The sequence below is a fragment of the Ochotona curzoniae genome, unplaced genomic scaffold, assembly GCF_017591425.1.
Source record: "Ochotona curzoniae isolate NIBS_2020 unplaced genomic scaffold, NIBS_Ocur_1.0 scaffold_274, whole genome shotgun sequence".
Lineage (NCBI taxonomy): Eukaryota > Metazoa > Chordata > Mammalia > Lagomorpha > Ochotonidae > Ochotona > Ochotona curzoniae.
The window spans coordinates 878,318-897,708 of record NW_024467101.1 but is presented as its reverse complement, the minus strand read 5'-3'; the positions used below and the strand labels follow the sequence as shown (position 1 = coordinate 897,708).

The 19,391-nt window shown below is 39.6% G+C and overlaps 1 protein-coding gene and 2 pseudogenes across 1 annotated transcript; all 3 read left to right on the top strand.

Annotated features, from left to right (window-relative positions):
* The first annotated feature begins 932 nt into the window (after window positions 1-932).
* LOC121171834 lies at window positions 933-1,896 on the top strand (annotated as a pseudogene).
* Window positions 1,897-10,580: 8,684 nt separating this feature from the next.
* On the top strand, window positions 10,581-11,537 carry LOC121171833 (olfactory receptor 18-like). Its single transcript, XM_041003557.1, has one exon. It carries the CDS (start codon window positions 10,581-10,583, stop codon window positions 11,535-11,537), a length of 957 nt encoding a protein of 318 aa, XP_040859491.1.
* Window positions 11,538-14,591: 3,054 nt separating this feature from the next.
* On the top strand, window positions 14,592-18,397 carry LOC121171832 (annotated as a pseudogene).
* Window positions 18,398-19,391: the final 994 nt, after the last annotated feature.

Sequence of the window (19,391 nt, the reverse complement as noted above, 5' to 3'; positions counted from 1 at the left end):
GTCTCTCCTCCACTCTATATATCTGACTTTGCAATAAAAACATCCTTAAAAGTAACAACAACAAAAAAAAAAAGATTGTGGAGGAATTTCAGAAAACCTAGGGAAAAGAAATTCCTGACAAAAAATATTTTCCCATCAAAAACAATCAAACTTCATGCTTACATAAACCATTCCTAGTTTTTTTGTAAGAGCAGCTATAAGTAATTTAAGTGAATAGTGAATAAGATATCTTTGAACTGTTCTTTAATATCTTGAACCAGCATGCTGTTCTTCTTAAGGACAGAAAGGGTACTTTTATTCTTTTATTTTTTTTTTTTTCATGATACAATTCCATTGGGTCTGGATTTCCATTACTTGCAACCTAAATTCTTTTTTTTTTTTTTTATTACATTGCATTATGTGACACAGTTTTTTAGGCACTGGGATTCCTCCTCCCCCTCCCCCAACCCTCTGCCCATGGTGGATTCCTCCCTAAATTCTTAATCTTTTGTTGAAATACTTGTGTGCTATGGCGTATGGTCAGTGGCATGTGAGTCCTAACATTCTTGGTCTTTCATTAATTTTCAGCTGAAGGTCACTAAAGCAGAGGTCGGTAGAATGTACATAGAAGGAGGTGAATATTGTTAAAAAACAATTGTGACAGAGTTCTGGGTGATTGGATTTGCTCCTTTTCAGACAGTTAGCAGATTCACCAAATGAGGAAAAGAAGTGGGAGTCTTAAAAATTATGAAAACTACACATCCCTAAATATCATCATTTTCAAAATATTGTTGCAGCAATGAACTTTTAATTCTATTGATTCTACCAACCTAAGAATTACTCCTGTGTCATATCCTTGATACTGAAGTGATAATATGTATGATTCCCATTTAACTGTTTTTCCTGTAACTCACACTATTTTTTTTTTTTACACAAGGTTCCCAGGTGATATGGAAAACAGAAATCTCACACATGTCTCAGAATTTCATCTCATGAGCTTCTCCGAGGACCCAGAACTGCAGCCCCTACTCCTGGGACTGTTCCTCTCCATGTACCTGGTCACAGTGCTTGGGAATCTGCTCATCATCCTGGCTGTCACCTCTGACTCTCACCTGCACACACCCATGTACTTCTTCCTCTGCAGCCTGTCCATGGCTGACGTGGGGTTCATCTCCACCACGGTTCCCAAGATGATTGTGGACATTGTCACGCAGAGTACAGTCATCTCCTATGCTGGCTGCCTCACACAGATGTCTGTGTTTCTCCTCTTTGTATGCATGGATGATTTCCTTCTGACAGTGATGGCCTATGACCGGTTTGTTGCCATCTGTCACCCCCTGCATTACCAGGTCATCATGAACCCCTGCCACTGCAGCATCTTAGTGTCATTGTCCTTTGTGGCCAGCCTTTTGGATTCCCTGGTGCACAGTTTGCTTCAAGGATTTGGAGATTCCTAATTTCTTCTGTGATCCTTCTCAGCTTCTCAACCTTAATTGCTCTGACACCCTCAGCAGTGATATAGTCATATATCTTATTGGAATCATTTATGGCTTTATCCCTATGTCAGGGATCCTCTTCTCCTACTATAAAATTTTCTCCTCCATTCTGAAGGTCGCATCACCAGGTGGCAGATACAAAGCCTTCTCCACCTGTGGTTCTCACCTGACAGTATTTTGTTTATTTTATGGAACAGGCCTAGGAGTGTATCTCAGTTCAACTTTCTCTGGTTCTGCTGGGGAAAGTGCTTTGGCCTCACTGGTGTACACTGTGGTCACCCCCATGCTAAACCCCTTTGTCTACAGCCTGAGAAACAGGGACATCAGGAAGGCCATGAGGAGGCTTCTTAGGAATGCATTTTTGTACCTGTGTCATGCAATTGTACTGCAGTCAGGGAAAGACAACAAACCTAAGCATTAGACCTGCCAATCTCATACTTCGCTAAATACTTGATATGTCAGACTTTTGTGCTCTCCATATTTATGGCTGAATATTTCATGTTTGGGTCTTTTTTAATGTGGAGTGTTATGGCTTTTTAAAAGGTATTTCTACCCCTGCTTTCCTGAATCTTATTTCCCTATAGACTCCTCTGTAGTTTATTATTTCTGATCCAGGCATCCTGTTCGGGTGACCCACTTCCTATACAGCTCTCTGCTTGTAGCCTGCAAAAGCACTGGAGCACAGCCCAAAGCTTTGGGGCCCTGTATGCATCTGGAAGCCCTGGGAGAAGCTCTTAGCTCCTCATTAGCTCCAGCAGTTGTGGAAACTTGGAAAATGAGCCAGTGGATGGAAAATCTTTAACTGTCTAATTTTGCATTTAGCATAAAATGTAATAAATATTTTAGAAGCTAGTTATTGTTTAATGATTCACCACACATCATGAAATAATGACATCCACATTGAACATGTGTTAAAGGCATCAGTGGTAAGATATAATTTTATGTATCTGGTAGGAGTAAAATGATCAAAATCTAAATCCTGCCAGGCCATGAGTAGGATCTACTTTGGAAAGTAATTTAGACAGTCCATATTTACTGTGACACTATAACTCAGGAAAGCCATAGACCAATTCCACTGGCAACTTTTGAGAAGACAGAATTTTGCATGAAGGTTAGAGCTTCTCTTATTCTTTCCAGAGAGAACTCAAGATTTGGGAATTGAACTGTTATTTGGCTCCCTGGCTTCTGGTATTGAAAGGTTGTTGGTGGATTATTATGATATTTGTCAATTGGGACTGACTTATTTCACTGAACATAATGGACTGTGGTTGGAAAAGGCAGGTAGAATTTCATTCTTTTTAAAAATTTTTACTTCATTTTATTATTATCATTGTATGATACAGTTCCATTGGTTCCAGGATTTCCCTTATCCCCTTCCCAATTCCTTCCGTCCTCACTGAGTTTCCTTATATCATTACAATTATATGGTTTCATACACAGTCATATGTCCATCTTTGCAGGCATGGACATTGGCAAAGTCCAGCATCCTCTTGTCAAGATATAGTAAACAGTTTCATTAGGAGTCCATATTTGTCTGAAAGTAGAGATGCATATTGCATTGTATCCTCACCTCTGGATATAATAATCGGCATTACACAGTTACTGTACATCCCCTTAAATGAAAAGCCACAATACAAAATCAACAACAGGATCAAAAATAGAAATTTACAATGACGTGGAGTTAAATAACATGCTGCTAGATATAATAGTCTCCATTACACAGTTACTATACATCCCCTTAAATGAAAAGCCATAAAACAAAATCAACAACAGGAAGAAAGAAAGAAATTAACAACACCATGAGGTTAAATAACATGCCACTGAATCACTAATGGGTCGCAGAAGAAAAAGAAAATCAAGAACCTTCTTGAAGAAAATGATGCTACTGTATGATCTGTGAGTCATTGAAGAATTTGACCAGAAGAATGTCTTTTGAAGAGATGACCAGAGTTAGTCTCCTCAAGAAACTGTTGAATTCAGCTGGGCAACAAGATACTGGACACTATGCAAAGGCACATGCTTGCATTGAAAGAAATAAGACTAGATTTGAACTGTAATACTGCAATAAGGTGGAACAATCCACTATGGGGGGAGGGCAAAAAGAGGGGAAGAGGGACCATCAGAGCCTATGAAACGTTGTTATAAAATTAAATGCAATAAAAAAAGAGATGAAACTAATAAAATTTTAAATTCATGAGATATAATTTCCACTGATATTTGTTGGTGAAATGTGTCTCCTGTAGGCAACAAATAGATGGGTTTTGTTGTTTAATCCAGTCTACTAATCTATGATGCTTGATTGATGAATTTAATCCATTTATATTCAGGGTTAATATCAATGGATAGTAATTTGGTCCTTTCATATTAGCAATAGATTGTTTACTGATTTATTCTTCTGTTGTTATTTTACTGGGATGTTCTTCATATTTGCCTTTGTTTTTGGTGGGAGCTATTCCTCTTCTCTGTCAAGAGAACATCTTTAAGTATCATTTGTAGGACAGGTTTGGAAAAGGTATATTCTTTCAATTTTTTTTTACTACAAAATAATTTTATGAAAGACAAAGGAAAGTTTTGCCGGGTACTTTATCCTGGGCCAACATATTTTTTGCTTTTAAAATCTGGCATATGCTGCTCCATTCTCTTTTGGCCTGAACAGTTTGCTGTGAGAGGTCTCCTGTGAGTTTAATTGACATTCTTTTATATGTTAGTTGATTTTTTTCATGTGCACATTTAAGGATCGCTTCCTATGTTTGATTGAAGAGAGCTTGATGATCATGTGTCCTGGTGAAAATGGCTTTTGGTCAACTCTATTTGGAGTTCTGTGCCCTCCTGGATCTTGTTTCCCAATTCTTTCTCTAGATTAGGGAAATTTCCCCTTATTATTGCATTGATTACATTTTTAAAAACCAGCTTCTGTTTCTGCACCTTCTGCAACTCCCATAACTCCTATATCTGATCTTTTAGTAGTGTCTTTTAATTCTTGAATTTTTTTTTTTTTTTGGTCTAATCTAGCCCTTCTTCCAGCTTCTTGTTTGTTTCCCCTGGTGACAGGAAATGTCTAATTTTGACATTTTTTTTTTGCATCCTTGATTCTATTTTGGAGACTCTTCACTGCCCTTATAATTTGCTCCGCTGTATTCTTTGTTTCTGATATATCAGCTTTCATTTGATTCATTTCCTGTATGACATATTCCTTGAATTTCTTGAATGCCTGCTTTACTTGCTTCTTGTTGATAAGAAGTTTTGAATTCTGTATCCCCCATTTTCTTGATGTCTTCCTCAGTTAACTCTGAGACTGACAAAGGCTTTTGCTTCTTTGCAGGGGAGTTTTCAGTAATATTCATTGTGCCTCTGTCTCTTCTTTTGCTCTTGATCATTGTACTTCTGGTTAACAGATTCTTCCCCTTGGGGCAGGTTTCTAAGCTCTGTCACCCACAGGTCTACAGTTCTATTTTACTTATTGGAGTTGGTACATGGCTCTTTGTTTGCAGTCACTTTGCAGTTACATTGGATTTTTGGCACAGAAATTCTGAATCGACACATTGAGTTCAAACTGAAAACCAAAGTCTGTTTTAAGCCAAGATCCTCCACTTGACGATCAGCAGCAAAGGAGCACAGGTGAACTGCCTTGTGCCTTGGTCCCAGGGACACTGACTTTGCTTATTATCTCTTCCATCACTATCCACCAGTCTTCAGAGACTTGGACACTCTGGACCTACTGGCTAATGAGGAGCTCTGGGCACTGAACCTTCAGGGTCATTCAATGGAAATAATGAGAAATTGAAGACCTTGACTTTACCAGTGGAAATCTGGCAGCTCTCTGCTATGACCCATAGCCTTAAGAGCCTCTGCATGAGGAGCTCATGAACTGAGTCTGTATCTTCTCTATTCCTGAGTGAAGAGCATGAGGCACCATGCATGTTAGGAAAAAGAGGAGAGGTGGAGCCCTCACCCTGGGTGCTGTCTCAGCAGACATTGAGCACAGCCTGGTAAGTGCTGATGAGCATGGTTAGGGATCTGGGACTCTCAAGACGAATCTTCTCTCAGCATGTTGCTTTTCTAAGAGTGCAGGGCACAGTTCAGCTTGGGAAACTGTGCTTTTTAAAAAATTGATATTTTATTGGAAAGTGAGGCTTACAGAGAAATATCTTCAAACCCTGGTTCACTCCCCAAGTGGTTGCAATGCAAGGATCAGAGTTGATCCAAAACCAGGAGTTAGGAGCTTCTTCTGTGATCCCCAAATCTTGGACAGTCCTCTACTGCTTTCCCAAGGGACAAACATGGAGCTGGAAAGCAGGGCCACCAGTATACAAACTTGTGTCCATGGATTCCCAGTGCATTCAGGTGAGAACATTAGCCACTAGAATACAATGTTGGACCCATAACAGTGAAGTTTGATGAACTTGGTTCTCATCAGTATCTCAAAAGAGATTTCATTTTGATGTTTTCTTTTCTTCAGATCGACATCTTCCCACTGGCATTCCCTTCATGACTGTAGGAACTGAGTCAGCATACACTTTTCTCAAATCTCTAAGCATGACCAGGGAGATGGTGATGAGGAATGCCAGGAAGCGGAGCATCATGGACATTTGAGAGCAGCATCTGAACTCTGTGTCCTAAGTACACTGCTTTATCTGACTACATAATGCTTCAAGGTGCATTGCACATGTTCTTTTTACTTTGTGTAAGAAGAGAGGAGCTCAGCACTTTTATGTAGCTTTCCTTGTAGCAGGTTGTCAGGTAAACGAAAAGGAAGCCAATTCTGAATCAAGAATTGGGCACATGGTTACACAAGGCTGATCTCCGTCTAGATCTTTCTCTGAGATTTCACTTCAGCCTTCAAGCTCTTACACATGTCATGGGATCACACTGCTTCGCATGAAGTAAAGCAATGTGAACTGAGTCATTAGATTCCAAATTTACCATAGAAAAAGCAGAGTGATGGACAACGGACCTCAGAGGTAGGTACCTGATGTCATGATATGTGGATTTCTGCTGAAACTTTCTGATGAATGGGGCAGAGGGGAGGTCTCAACGCAGCAGATCCAGAGACCATGTTTTTTGGAATCATGTCCACTTCACCGACCATTTCACTTCTGTGTGGTGGGTTCTCAGGATCTCTGACACTGGGCACTGTCAGCTTTCAGAATGGGTGCCTCAGTGGTGCAACTGCTTAGGGAAATCAATGACCCTATAGTGGAGGATAGCTATTTGAAACAATACATCAAAGATGGACAAAATAAAGTTAGAAATTGGCCTAATATTGTGCTTTTTTATTGCTGTATGGCACTTGCTGCTCCTGTTATTCTAAGAAAGGAAGTAAAGATTTCCAAGGAAAACAAAATGAGCATTTTGAGCTAATTCTGAAACAAACGTGCTAAAATAACAACATGCAAGTTTAATATCTATCTATCTATCTATCTATCTTTCTTTCCAATTATGAACATTTTAATCCACAAATTGCTTAAATATTAAATAAAATTAGTTCTTCACTTTTCAAAAATGTTTTTAGAGCCAAAGTATGCCCTCACAAACGTACTTTGGGTGTGTTTGGGGAAGAATGACTGTCTCTTTTTCCTGAGTTCCTGAACTGGAAGTGTCATTTAAACAGAGGGGACATCACAAGACTCTGTGTTACACATTGAACAGAGTCATTCTTGGTTCACAATAACCAGCCCTAGTCGCTGTGGCTTCCATACACTGGGTGCCATCATGAGTCCTTTTAAGAACTTCCCAAGGAAGCAGAGATGTGTTGGAGTATGAGAATAGTGTGGGCTTGTGTCTCTGAGAAGGACAGAGTGTCTTGTAAGTTCACTGAGTGAGGTCTACTGCATAACTCTTTTTTCATGAGTAGTGATGACCTATGGCGGAGATCTTCAGGTGTACAATAAAACAAATGGAAGTGAAAAGACAGATGGTATACCTGACTGAGACATTGCCACCCCCATTTCCTTTGACAATGATATTCATAAGAACCTTGGCATTTCTGTGACAAAAATCTGTCTTGTAAAAATGAGAACAAGATAATTCATTTTAACTTCCCCTGCTTGCTTGACCTGTCATAGATATGAGTTGTTCTATGTGCGGAAGACAATGAAATTACAGTAGGGTGAAGACATGTTTGTATGTGTGTATCCTGGGTGAACGATCCAGGAGTAGAATCATGATTTCCTTATATCTTTCTCATCACTGTGGTTCCTCCACTCATGCAAAATGAAATCAACATACCCCTCATGAGATTAGCTTTCCTAGTGCGTTCTCATGAAAGAAATGCTATCAGATGTCACACTGTGTGATAATGATCATCTCTCTCCCTCTCTCTTTTTAAGTTTTATTTATTTATTTTTATTACAAAGTCAGATATACAGGAAGGAGGAGAGACAGAGAGGAAGAACTTCCGTCCAATGATTCACTCCCCAAGTGACCAGAATAGCCGGTGCTGAGCCAGTCCATAGCCGAGAACCCGTAACCTCTTCCGGGTCTCCAAGGCGGGTGCAGGATCCCAAAGTTCTGGGCTGTCCTCAATTGCCTTCCCAGGCCACAAGCAGGGAGCTGGATGGGAAGTGGGGCTGCTGGGATAGAAACACGTCCATTTGGCATTCCAGCGCGTTCAAGGTGATGACTTTAGCAACTAGGCCACTGTGCCGGGCCCAACGATCATCTCTCTTACAATAATGCAGTAGACAGTGATTGCTTTTCCCGCCCAAGGAGAACAAACACAGCTGGAGAGTAGTAAGCATGCCTGTCTTCTCATTTTACAACTAAAATTAACGTTTTGACCTTACAATTTACAAATATTGATGTGTGAGACATGGAAAGCAGAACATACATTTTGAAAATGCAGTCATAATGAAAGACCAGCCAACTGATGTCCTCTCAGGCAATGGTGGGACAGATCCAGTACTTAAAGCAGATGTGTGAAACTTACAGAAAGACTTCAAGTGGATTTAGCAGCAGTAAGTGTAGTACACTTAAAAGAACTATACACACATTTCATTCTGCTTTTAAACAAAATTATATCAGTGCTCTGAAATCAGTGCTGACACAAGGGGTGTGTATTATGTTGCTGTGGGTTAGGCCTCAGCTTGGGAAGCCTGTATCCCATGTCACAGTGCCTGATCCATGTCCCAGCTACTGCACTTTGGGTCCATTTCCTGTTCATGTGCACCTTGGGAGCTGCCACGTTTTGGCACAGGTGCCTGAGTTTCTGCCATTACACAGGAGACTTGGCTGTGATTTCTGGCATTTGGTTTTAGCTTGATGCAGCCCAGGTACTGTGGGTAGTTTATGGAGTGAACCTATGAATGGAGGAGGGCTCTTTCTTTCTATGAAATAAAAATGAAAAGGGGATGAAAATGATAAAAAAAATTACAGAAATTTCTTACACTAAGCCCCTAATGTCCATAATTATTGTTCACTCTGTGTGATAAGCATATTGCTAAGGTGTGTTCATATTATTTTGTCTGATTTCTTCTTTTGCAATTTTTCTTTTTCTTGGTCTGAGTATAAACCATGCTATTCACAAACTAGAATTGCTTTGGGGTTGCCAACTGGTGAATTACAATCCATGAATCAGGAAGGAATAACATGAAAAAATTTTAATTGTGCACAGGGAGCCTGGGACTCTATGCTGCCTTTGGGCTTTGCCTAATACCAAACAATTCAAGTATAAGTAAAGGGGTTGGCCATAAAACCGTACGTCAGAGCTACCAGGCTTCTACATAAAAAGAAGTAAAATTTGAGAAAAAAAATCATTTTAGGAAAATACAGCTTTTCCATGTGAGATAGTATGCTGAACTCATTAGGTATGGTTAAACATTTGCATTCGCTTTTTAGAATCTGAAATTTCTAGACAATCCATTACCACCAAGTGATTGAGTTACAGGATGCAGTATTTGTGATCTGTGATTTTATGGGGATATTTACAGCAAAATAAACCGCATATGACATAATTTGGCAGGCACTGGGGGATAGAAGTTATATGTGAAATATTTTATTTCTAAATGTTATATATCTTATTAATATAGAGAACATTTTTTTTTCATTCTTTAGGTATATTTCAAGAGAATCACATTTACCTCATTCCTTTGCTTCCCCTAACACACCTGTCTCCATTCAGCCACATTTGCGACTTATATCCACTCAATATTCTGGGGCTTAATTTACCACTAAGTATGATTTTCAACACTTGAAACCCAAGAGGATGGCAATTCTACGTGCATATAAACATAGGTTCCAGTGATCACCCTATCCCAAAGTGACCATTTCGTTCCTACACATTTGGATGATCTGTGTTAGCTGCACATGGCAGGGAATATTTCTCTGGGATAGCAAGTTTTTTCTCCCACTCGTGTTGCTTCCTAGTTGTGAGTCAGTCTCCTGTCAGTGTGGACTGTGAGAGGCAGTGGTAAGCCAGAGCAGGTGGGTTCCTGTGAGCTCTATTGGAGACCTCAGTGAAGTTACAGCTGTCAGCTTCTCTGTTGGTCCTGACAGGGAAATTGTAGGTATTTTGGGGTGTCCCATGGTGTTGACTCTCAAAGAGAAATGATCATGGAGGGGCTTGAAAAACCTGAGGGATGACAAAACACTGACCAAAAATAATACTGAGCTATCAAGAACCAATTTTATGCTTAAATGGGAAGGGCACTACTTATTTTTGAACATATTTAGGTGATTTTGAGTATGATCAGTGGCATGTTCAACCTAAATTTATGGCCAATAAATTTTTTCTGCTGAGGGTCAATAGAACAGGGTACATAGAAGGCATGCAGAAGAAGGTCAACATAGAGGAAACCAATTGTGTAAGGGTTGTGGATGGTAGAGTTTGCAACTGTTGAGTCAAAAGGCATAGGTTGTATCATTGCCAAGCATGGAATGGAGCTAGATGTCTTGAACACTTGGAAAGAAAACACAGCTCAGTACTCACAAATTTCAAAATAATATTGCCAGAAAAACTTTAACTTCCAATCCTATTTATTCTACCAAGTTGAGAGTTACCCATGTGTTATATCCATGATGAACAGAACTGAAAATATGTCCAATTGTCATATACCTGACTTCCCAGAAACTCACACTATTCTCTTTTACACAAGGTTCTCAGGTGATATGGAAATCAGAAATCTCACACGTGTTGTCTCAGAATTCCATCTCACTGGCTTCTCCGAGGATCCAGAGCTGCAGCCCGTCCTCCTGGGACTGTTCCTCTCCATGTACCTGGTCACGGTGCTTGGGAACCTGCTCATCATCCTGGCTGTCACCTCAGACTCCCACCTGCACACACCCATGTACTTCTTCCTCTGCAGCCTGTCCTTGGCTGACATGGGGTTCACCTCCACCACGGTTCCCAAGATGATTGTGGACATCCTCACCCATAGCATGGTCATTTCTTATACCGGCTGCCTGACTCAGATGTCTCTCTTTATTACATGTGGAGACATGGATGATTTCCTTCTAACAGTGATGGCCTATGACCGGTTTGTTGCCATCTGTCACCCCCTGCATTACCAGATCATCATGAATTCCCACCGCTGTGGCATCCTACTTTTGCTGTCATTTGTGGCCAGCCTTTTTGATTCCCTACTTTATAATTTTATGGTATTACAAGTCACATGCTTCAAAAGAGTAGAAATTTCTAATTTCTTCTGTGATCCCACTCAACTTCTCAACCTTAGTTGTTCTGACACCCTCAGCAGTGACATAGTCACATGTATTGTAAGCATCGTATATGGCTTCCTCCCTTTGTCAGGAATCCTTTTCTCTTATTATAAAATTGTCTCTTCCATTCTGAGGGTTCCATCTCCAGGTGGCAGATACAAAGCATTCTCCACCTGCAGCTCTCACCTGACAGTGGTTTGCTTATTTTATGGAACAGGCATTGGTGTGTATCTCAGTTCATCTTTCTCTGGTTCTGCTGGGAAGGTTGCCTTGGCCTCACTGATGTACAGTGTGATCACCCCCATGCTCAACCCTTTTATCTACAGCCTGAGGAACAGGGACATCAAGAGAGCCATGTGCATAGTCTTCAAGAAAACACTCTTATTCCCATCCAAGATTAGAACTTGATCCCATATGCGATCCCAGTGAATTCAAGGCAAGGACTTTACCCACTAGGCTATTGCACTGGACCCAGGTTGCTGACCTTCTTTAAGATGAGTATTTTGAATTGCATTGTGGAAAATCAAATATCTCTACATCTTTAAAGAGGGTTAAGTAATTTACTTTGCAGGATGCAGTTTATTTCATTGACTTGGTCTAGTCCCAAATGTTTATATAGTCCTTGTGTTCCCTGCTTAGTCATAAAAAAAAAAATCTTCTCTCAGTTTTCTGGTAGATTTCCCACAGGGAAAGACCTTCACCAACAAATTTGTTTGAAATTGTGCGAAGCCCTGAACGTTTTGAGGATATTAGAATGACTACCCCTGTATTGTTTTCTTTGTATTGACATTGAATAGCTTCCTCAATCCTTTCTATCCAGGTTTTAAATCCACTAAGCCAGCAGGCATTTTGATTTAAGATGCTTGACTCAGGTTTATTTTTGTAAAGTAACAGCATGGACTTGCTCTTCCTTAGCTCTTTGTTGAGGAGAATTTCTACTTTTCATTCCTTCCTTTTCATGCTTATTTCCTTCCTTTTATTCTTATCCTTCCTTTAATTTTATTTTGAGAGGCAGAGTTAAACACATAGGAGGGAAAGGTAGATAGATAGATAGATAGATAGATAGATAGATAGATAGATAGATAGACAGATAGATAGACAGATAGATAGATCTTCCATCAGCTCATTTACTTCCCGAATGGCCACAATGAGCAGAACTGGACTGCTCTTTAGCCAGGAGCCATGAAGAAAGAACCTCTTCTAAACTCATTTGATTTCTCTTCAAAATCTTGATGTGTTTGAAATTTTTTCAACCATGTTAGGCATGGAATTTTTTTTTTTTTGTCACAATGATTGTTTTCTGTGTATTTCTGAGTAACCCTGTGATCATTTTTGACCCATTGATTTTTCAGGAAATTCATCAATTTCTTTGTCTTCACATTCAGCTCTGCCTTTTCAATAAAAATAAATAAATAAAAATAATATTTATCATAAATAATAAGAATATTATACAATTGTGGCTTCAATGATCTGTGCTCACTCTAACATTGACTGTATATGGACATGATGTTCACTTTTCCATTTAGTTATCACTCAAACCACTGTATGTGTTTCCACTTAACTAAGGTCTCTTAGCTTTAGAAAAGCAATGCCATTATCCAGTCTGATAGAGTTTTCCTTGGCTTTGTGTTCCCCGAGAGTGACACAATCTCTGAACTGGCTTATACAGTTCTTACAAAGATAGCTTGGAATTTGGTCCAAATGTCCTGTTGAGTAATGACTGTTGGGAGACTGAAGAATTAAGACTTCTTTTTCTCTCGTCTTACTGATATCCCTGTGGCCGAAGATTTGATTAAACCCATGATTACACACAGAATCAGCCTTGCATTTTTGCCACAGAATGACTGGCTACAGCTTATTGAGACTTTCCAACTAGGAGAGACAAGGGTCACCTTTGGACGAGTTGGCTGTGGACCTCATGAGGCTGTGAGGTGGAAATGTAACCAAGACACAATATAGACAATTTTCTTGAAGGAACATTTGACTGCTAGGCTAATGGTTTGATGGGTATATTCTGGGTGAAAAGAAGATGGAACTATGTATAATCTTGGAATGTGTATATTCATGTATGTATTTTCCTCTGGAAAGATTTCAGATATACTTCCTTGTCCCTTTTACAGAACTGCATTCCATGAACCAGGAGGACATGATTGGAAAATATACATAATGATGCATAGGAAGATTGGGACTCCATTTTGAATTTGGTCTTCCCTGGCACCAAACAAAAACAAAATACCTCTATTATTTTACAAAGATTTTCTAATTTATTTCTTTGACAGACTCACATTTCCAGATTTCTTTTATATCATTTAATTAATTGAATTGAAATGCACAATTACAGAGGAAGAAGAAGAGACAGAGTGAAAAAAAAAAAAAAAGAAGAAGAAGACCGGGAAAATGGACCCATCACATACAATAAAGTTTCTGGAAAATGTGAGCAAAGTTTTTAGCGTGTGTCATGTATCAAATGGCTATAATGACTGGGGGTGGGGCAGGAGCCAGGAGCTTCCCTATACGGGTTCATCAGCCCAAAAGCTTGGGTCACTCTCCCAGGAGCATTTGAGGGAGCTAAAGTACAAATGGGACAGCCAGGTTTCAAAATGGTGTCCATATGGGATTTTAGGGCCATTAGTAGTGTGATAACTGCCACAGCAGGTGCTGCATTACACCGCAGCTTTCCAAGGGAGATGCTCAGAGTTGAGGATCTTCTCATTGCTTCTGGCACTGAGAGGACCTTGGAGCTACAATGCAATAAATGCTCTTACTCTGAAACACTTTTCTTTGGTTTTGTGTGCTTCTGAGGTGATGCAGTCTCTTAGCTGGATTATGGAGTTGTTACAAATGTGTTTCAATCTGTATGTGTTAAGTCAAGTCTGTGTAGAAAATGAAGATTTGCGAATTTCTAGCCTACCATGTTTCTGATATCACTATGCCAAAGTGTAGTTTATGAACTACTTATTGAGATTAAACTTATTATAAATGGAAAGAAAATATATAATAAAATGAAATGAGAGACCCAAGTTGGGATCTTAGTTCGTCTTTGTCCAGGACATCCAGCCAAAAAGGGATGTTTGGGAAGAGAAAATGGGCTCCTTCTCTACCTTTGTGTTTCTGCTTTCAAATAAATAAAAGAATTTAAAAAGTCTGCCTGGTTGGTGCAGTAAATATCTTAAGAGTGTGTCCATTCCCTGGCTCCTCTGTGTTGGGAGGCCCAGTCCTGGAGAGAGAGCGTCTACCCTCATTGCTCACCGAATGAAATCAGTTGCTGTCTCTTTTCCCACCCAGAGTCAAGAACGTGAGGCAGCCCTGCACAACAAGAAGAAAAGGAACAGTAGAGCCCTTACCTGGGGGTATGCTTCAGCTGAGAGTAGGTACGTCTTAGCAAGTGCTGAGAGAGACAGCAGAGAGATTCAGAGTGACCAAAAAGGAATCTGGGAATGCCAGGAACATTATTTTCTCATTATGAGGAAGAAAATGACAGGTGGGAGGTACAAAGGGGAAGGGATGTTTTAGCTCAATAAGTTGTGAAGTTTTTTTTTTTTTTTTATAAACTTGGTTTTCATTAATGTCTCAAAGATCTCAGAGATTTTCTTCCTTCATAACAGTATCTTCCCACTGGCATGCACTTATTAGGAACCCTTACCTGAATCCCCCAAAAGGATCAGGGAAATGATGGCAAGGAACCCAGGAATAATAGTGCCATGAGCATTTGAAACAAGTGTCTGAATTAGCTTCATTCTGCTACATAAAATGTCCTAAGTCGGTTGCTGATACCTGCTATATCATGCTTCAAGCTACAGGTTCTTTTTACTTTGTGTAAGAGCAGAGGAGCCCCGCAGGTTTGGGGTAGCTTTCTTTGTAGCAAGTTGTCAGGTATAAGAAGGTGAAGCCAATTCTGAATCAGAAGCTGGCTTCCTGACCCCATGGAACATGGACACTCTACCCCTCTGATATCCCGAGCAATCATTTCATGCCTGCTCACTGTGCCGTCCCTTTCTGTTTTCCTGTAGACCACAGTGGGCAACAGCCAGTAAATCATAACAGAATGCAAAGTTCACAGATGGGGCAGGTACAGTTCATACATGGCCGAGCTCAATGTTGACTCGACTCTGAAATTTCTCCTCAGCCTTCAACTTCTTGCACAACTCTTATAATCACTCTACTTCATGTGAATAAGCTTCAGAATAGGCAGTGAGATTAACGAGGAATCTCTGAGGCATTCATGTTGTGACCTCTGGAACATGTCTGGAAATGTTTGATGACTGTGGGGGTAACAGTGATCTCTGATACAGCAGACACAGAGACAATGCTGTTTGGAATTAGGTCTACTGCACTGACCACTTTCCTTCTGCTGCGTGGGTTCGTAGGACCCGTGACACAAGGCCCTGTCAGCTTTTAGAATTGATGTCTCTTTGTCACAGCTGCTTTGAGCAGTCAGTAAGCCTGTCATGGAAGATTTCTGCTGATAACAGAGAATTGAAGGTGAGCAAAATAAAGCTTAGATATTGTTGTTATCATTACAAAATCAATATTTGTCTCAATGCATTAAAACATAACCTGCCTTGATTGCTATTGCTTTTGGTGTTCTATTTAGAAAGTCAGGGCATACACCTAGCTCTTGCAGAGTGTTTCCTACATTTTCTTCCAAAAGTTTGAAGGCTTCTGGGTTTAGCTTTAGATCTTTTATTCAATTAGATTTGATCTTAGTGTATGGTGAGAGATGCGGGTCTATCTTCTGGTTTCTGCAGGCTATTAGCCAGTTGTCCCCACAGCATTTCTTGAAGAGACCTTCCCATTTGTATAAACAAATGGGACTATATCAGACTTCTGCATAGCAAGGGAAGCAATCAGCAAAGTAAAAAAAAAAAAAAAGAAAGAAAAAGAAAAAGAAACAAAAGAAAACAACACACAGAATGGGAGAAGATCTTTGCACACTACATAGGTGATAGGGGGCTAATTTCCAGAATATACAAAGAACTTCAAAACAACCAAAAAACCAAAACAAACACACCACTCAAAAAATGGGCACAGGAAATGGGCAGACATTTCATAAAGGAACAAACCCAAATGGCAAACATATGAAAAAATGCTCAAGTTCCCTATCAATAAGAGAAATCCAAATTAAGACATCAATGAGGTACGACCTAACACCAGTAAGAATAGCTCATATATAAAAAACCACCAACAATACTTGTTGGCGAGGTTGTGGGGAAAAGGGAACACTTCTCCATTGCTGGTGGGGCTGCACATTGGTGCAGCCTCTATGGAAATCAGTATGGAGAACACTCAAACAACTCAAAATCTTCATACCATACGATCCAGCAATAGTACTCCTAGGAATATATCCAAAACACCTGCTACACGAGAAACTTACATGCACCCCCATGTTCATAGCAGCACAATCAATAATTGCAACACCTTAGAAGCAACCAAAATGCCCATCAACAGAAGACTGGATAAGAAAGCTATTGTTTATTTACTCCATGGAATACTACTCAGCTATTAAAAAAAAAAATGAAATGCGGTTCTTTGTGGCCAAATGGGCCCAACTGGAAACCATCATGCTAAGGGAAATGAGTCAATCCCAAAAGGTCAGATACCACATGTTTGTCTTAATTTAAGTTGAAATGCTGTCAATTTGTAAAAGGGTACCTGTGAAATATAGTATTACAATATTAATTAACCCCATAATGTTTGAAACTGTTGTTGATGTTATGTTATGGCATTTAATTGGTCGGAACAATAATCTGCCAGCTATGTCTCCAGGCCAGATTTGGTTTCCCCAAGAAACTGTTGAATTCAGCTGGGCAATAAGATACTGGACACTATGCAAGGCACCTGCTTGCATGGAAAGAAACAAGACTAGATTTGAATTGTAATACTGCAATAAGGTGGAGCAATCTACCATGGGGGAAGGACAAAAAGAGGGGAAGGGGGAACATCGGAGCCTATGAAACATTGTTATAAAATTAAATTTTTGAGGAGTCTCCTTTTGCCTGGCTCCCAAAGAAGAAGAGATCACTAAGGGACTTCAGGAAACCAAAGAATAAAAAAATACATGAAAAAATGAATTTTCCTATCAGGATAAATCCAATCAAGTGCTTAGATAATGCAACCCTTGCTTTTATGAGTGCACGTATACATAGTCTAAGTCACATAGTTGTTAGTGCCATGGAACCAATCACGTTCATTTTGCTGCTGCTCACTCCATTGCAGTATAATGTTGCTATCCATAAAGACACTTTGATTCTTTTTTTATTCTTATTTTTTGAAATTATTTTATTATAATAATCTTTACTCCCAGGTTACATTGAAATACAAAATCTCACATGTGTTTCAGAATTTCATCTCCTTGGCTTCTCAGAGGACCAGGAACTATAGAACTTTGTCTTTGGGTTTTTCCTGCCCATGTATCTAGTCTCAGTGATTGACAACCTACTCATCATCCTGGTTGTTAAGTCGGACCCTCACCTGCACACACCCATGTACTTCTTCCAGCCCATGTACACTTGCAGCCTGTCCCTGGCTGATGTGGGTCTCACCTCCACCACAGTTCTCAAGATGATTGAGGACATCCACACTCACAGCACAGTGACTTCTTATGGAGGCTGCCTGACTCAGGTATCTATGTTAGCCATATTTGCGACAATGGATGTTTTGCTGTTGATGGTGATGGCCTATGACCGGCTTGTCACTATCTGTCACCCCCTGCATTACCAGGTCATCATGAAACCTCACCACTGTGGCTTTCTACTTTTATTGTCCTTTATGGCCAGCTTTTTGGATTCCGTGTTGCAGAATTTGGTGGTCCTGGGGGTTACTTGCTTCAGCGGAGTGGAGATTTCTAATTTCTTCTGTGACCCTTCTCAACTTCTCAACCTTACTTGCTCCGACACCTTCAGCAATGACATAGTCACATACATTGTAAGCATCATATATGACATGGTCCCTATATCAGGGATCTTTTACTATAAAATTGTCTCTTCCGTTCTGAGGATCCCATCACCAGGTGGCATGTACAAAGCCTTCTCCACTTGTGGCTTTCACTTGACAGTAGTTTGTTTGCAACAGTCATTGCTGCGTATCTCAGTTCAACTTTCTCACTTTCTACTAAGAACTGTGCCTTGGCTTCATTGGTGTACACGATGGTCACCCCCATGATCAACCCCTTTATCTACAGCCTGAGGAACAGGCACATTAGGAGAGCCATGCACAAGCTGCTGAAGAAAAGTCTCATTCCAGTGCCTGAGCTATGCATTTGGACCTAGTGGGAAAGGCAGCAGACCTAAACATTAGGTTTCTCTTCCCTAAATACTTGGAATGTGAGGCTCATGTTCTCTACATATTTGTTTCTAAATATTGCTTGTTTTGGTTTTTGTAATGTAGAATATAATCGAATTTTAAATATGTATTTACAACTGCTTTTCTGTACATCTTGGAGATGTGACTAACTTCTTTTTATGATTGTTTAAGATTTTATTTCTTGTTTTTCATTTTATCATTATCCTTATTATTTTATGATACAATTCATAGGCTCTGGGATGTTTCTGACCATTTCCCTAAATTCCCTTTGCCAACAAACTGATTTCTCATATATTATTACAATACTATATATTTCTTCATAAACAATGATAAGTTCATCATTGCAGGCATGAACAATGGCAGAGAGTCCAGCATCGTATTGTAAAGAAAGAGTTTGCAGTTTCCTTGGAAGTTCATCCTTGGTCTGAAAGTATAGAAGCATACTGCATTGTATCCTGAGATCTGGGTGTTACAATCTCTTTTACACTGTTACTATATAGCTCCTTAAATGAAAGGCCACGAAACAAAATCTACTAGAAGAAAAAGGAAAAAAAGGGAATTATCACCATGAAGTTAAATAACATGCTGCTGAATGACTAATGTGTCGCTGAGAAATGAAAATGAAGAACTCCCTTCATGAATTAATGCTACTATATGATGTATGAGTCATAGAAGAATTTAATACAACAGAAAAACTATTTTGAGGAAATGAAAAAAAAAACAAAACATCAAAATCCATGAGATGAAGTTTCTGCTGATCTTTGTTGTTGAGATGTGTCTCCTGTAGGCAACAGATAAATCGGTTTTGCTTTTTTCCAATCCAGAGTGCCCATCTATGTTTGATTGATGAGTTTAAACCATTTACATTCAGAGTTAATATGAATAGGTGATAATTTCATCCTGTCCTGTTAGCAATGGGTTTTTGGTTGTTTGATTTAGTCTTCTGTTTTCATTTTACTG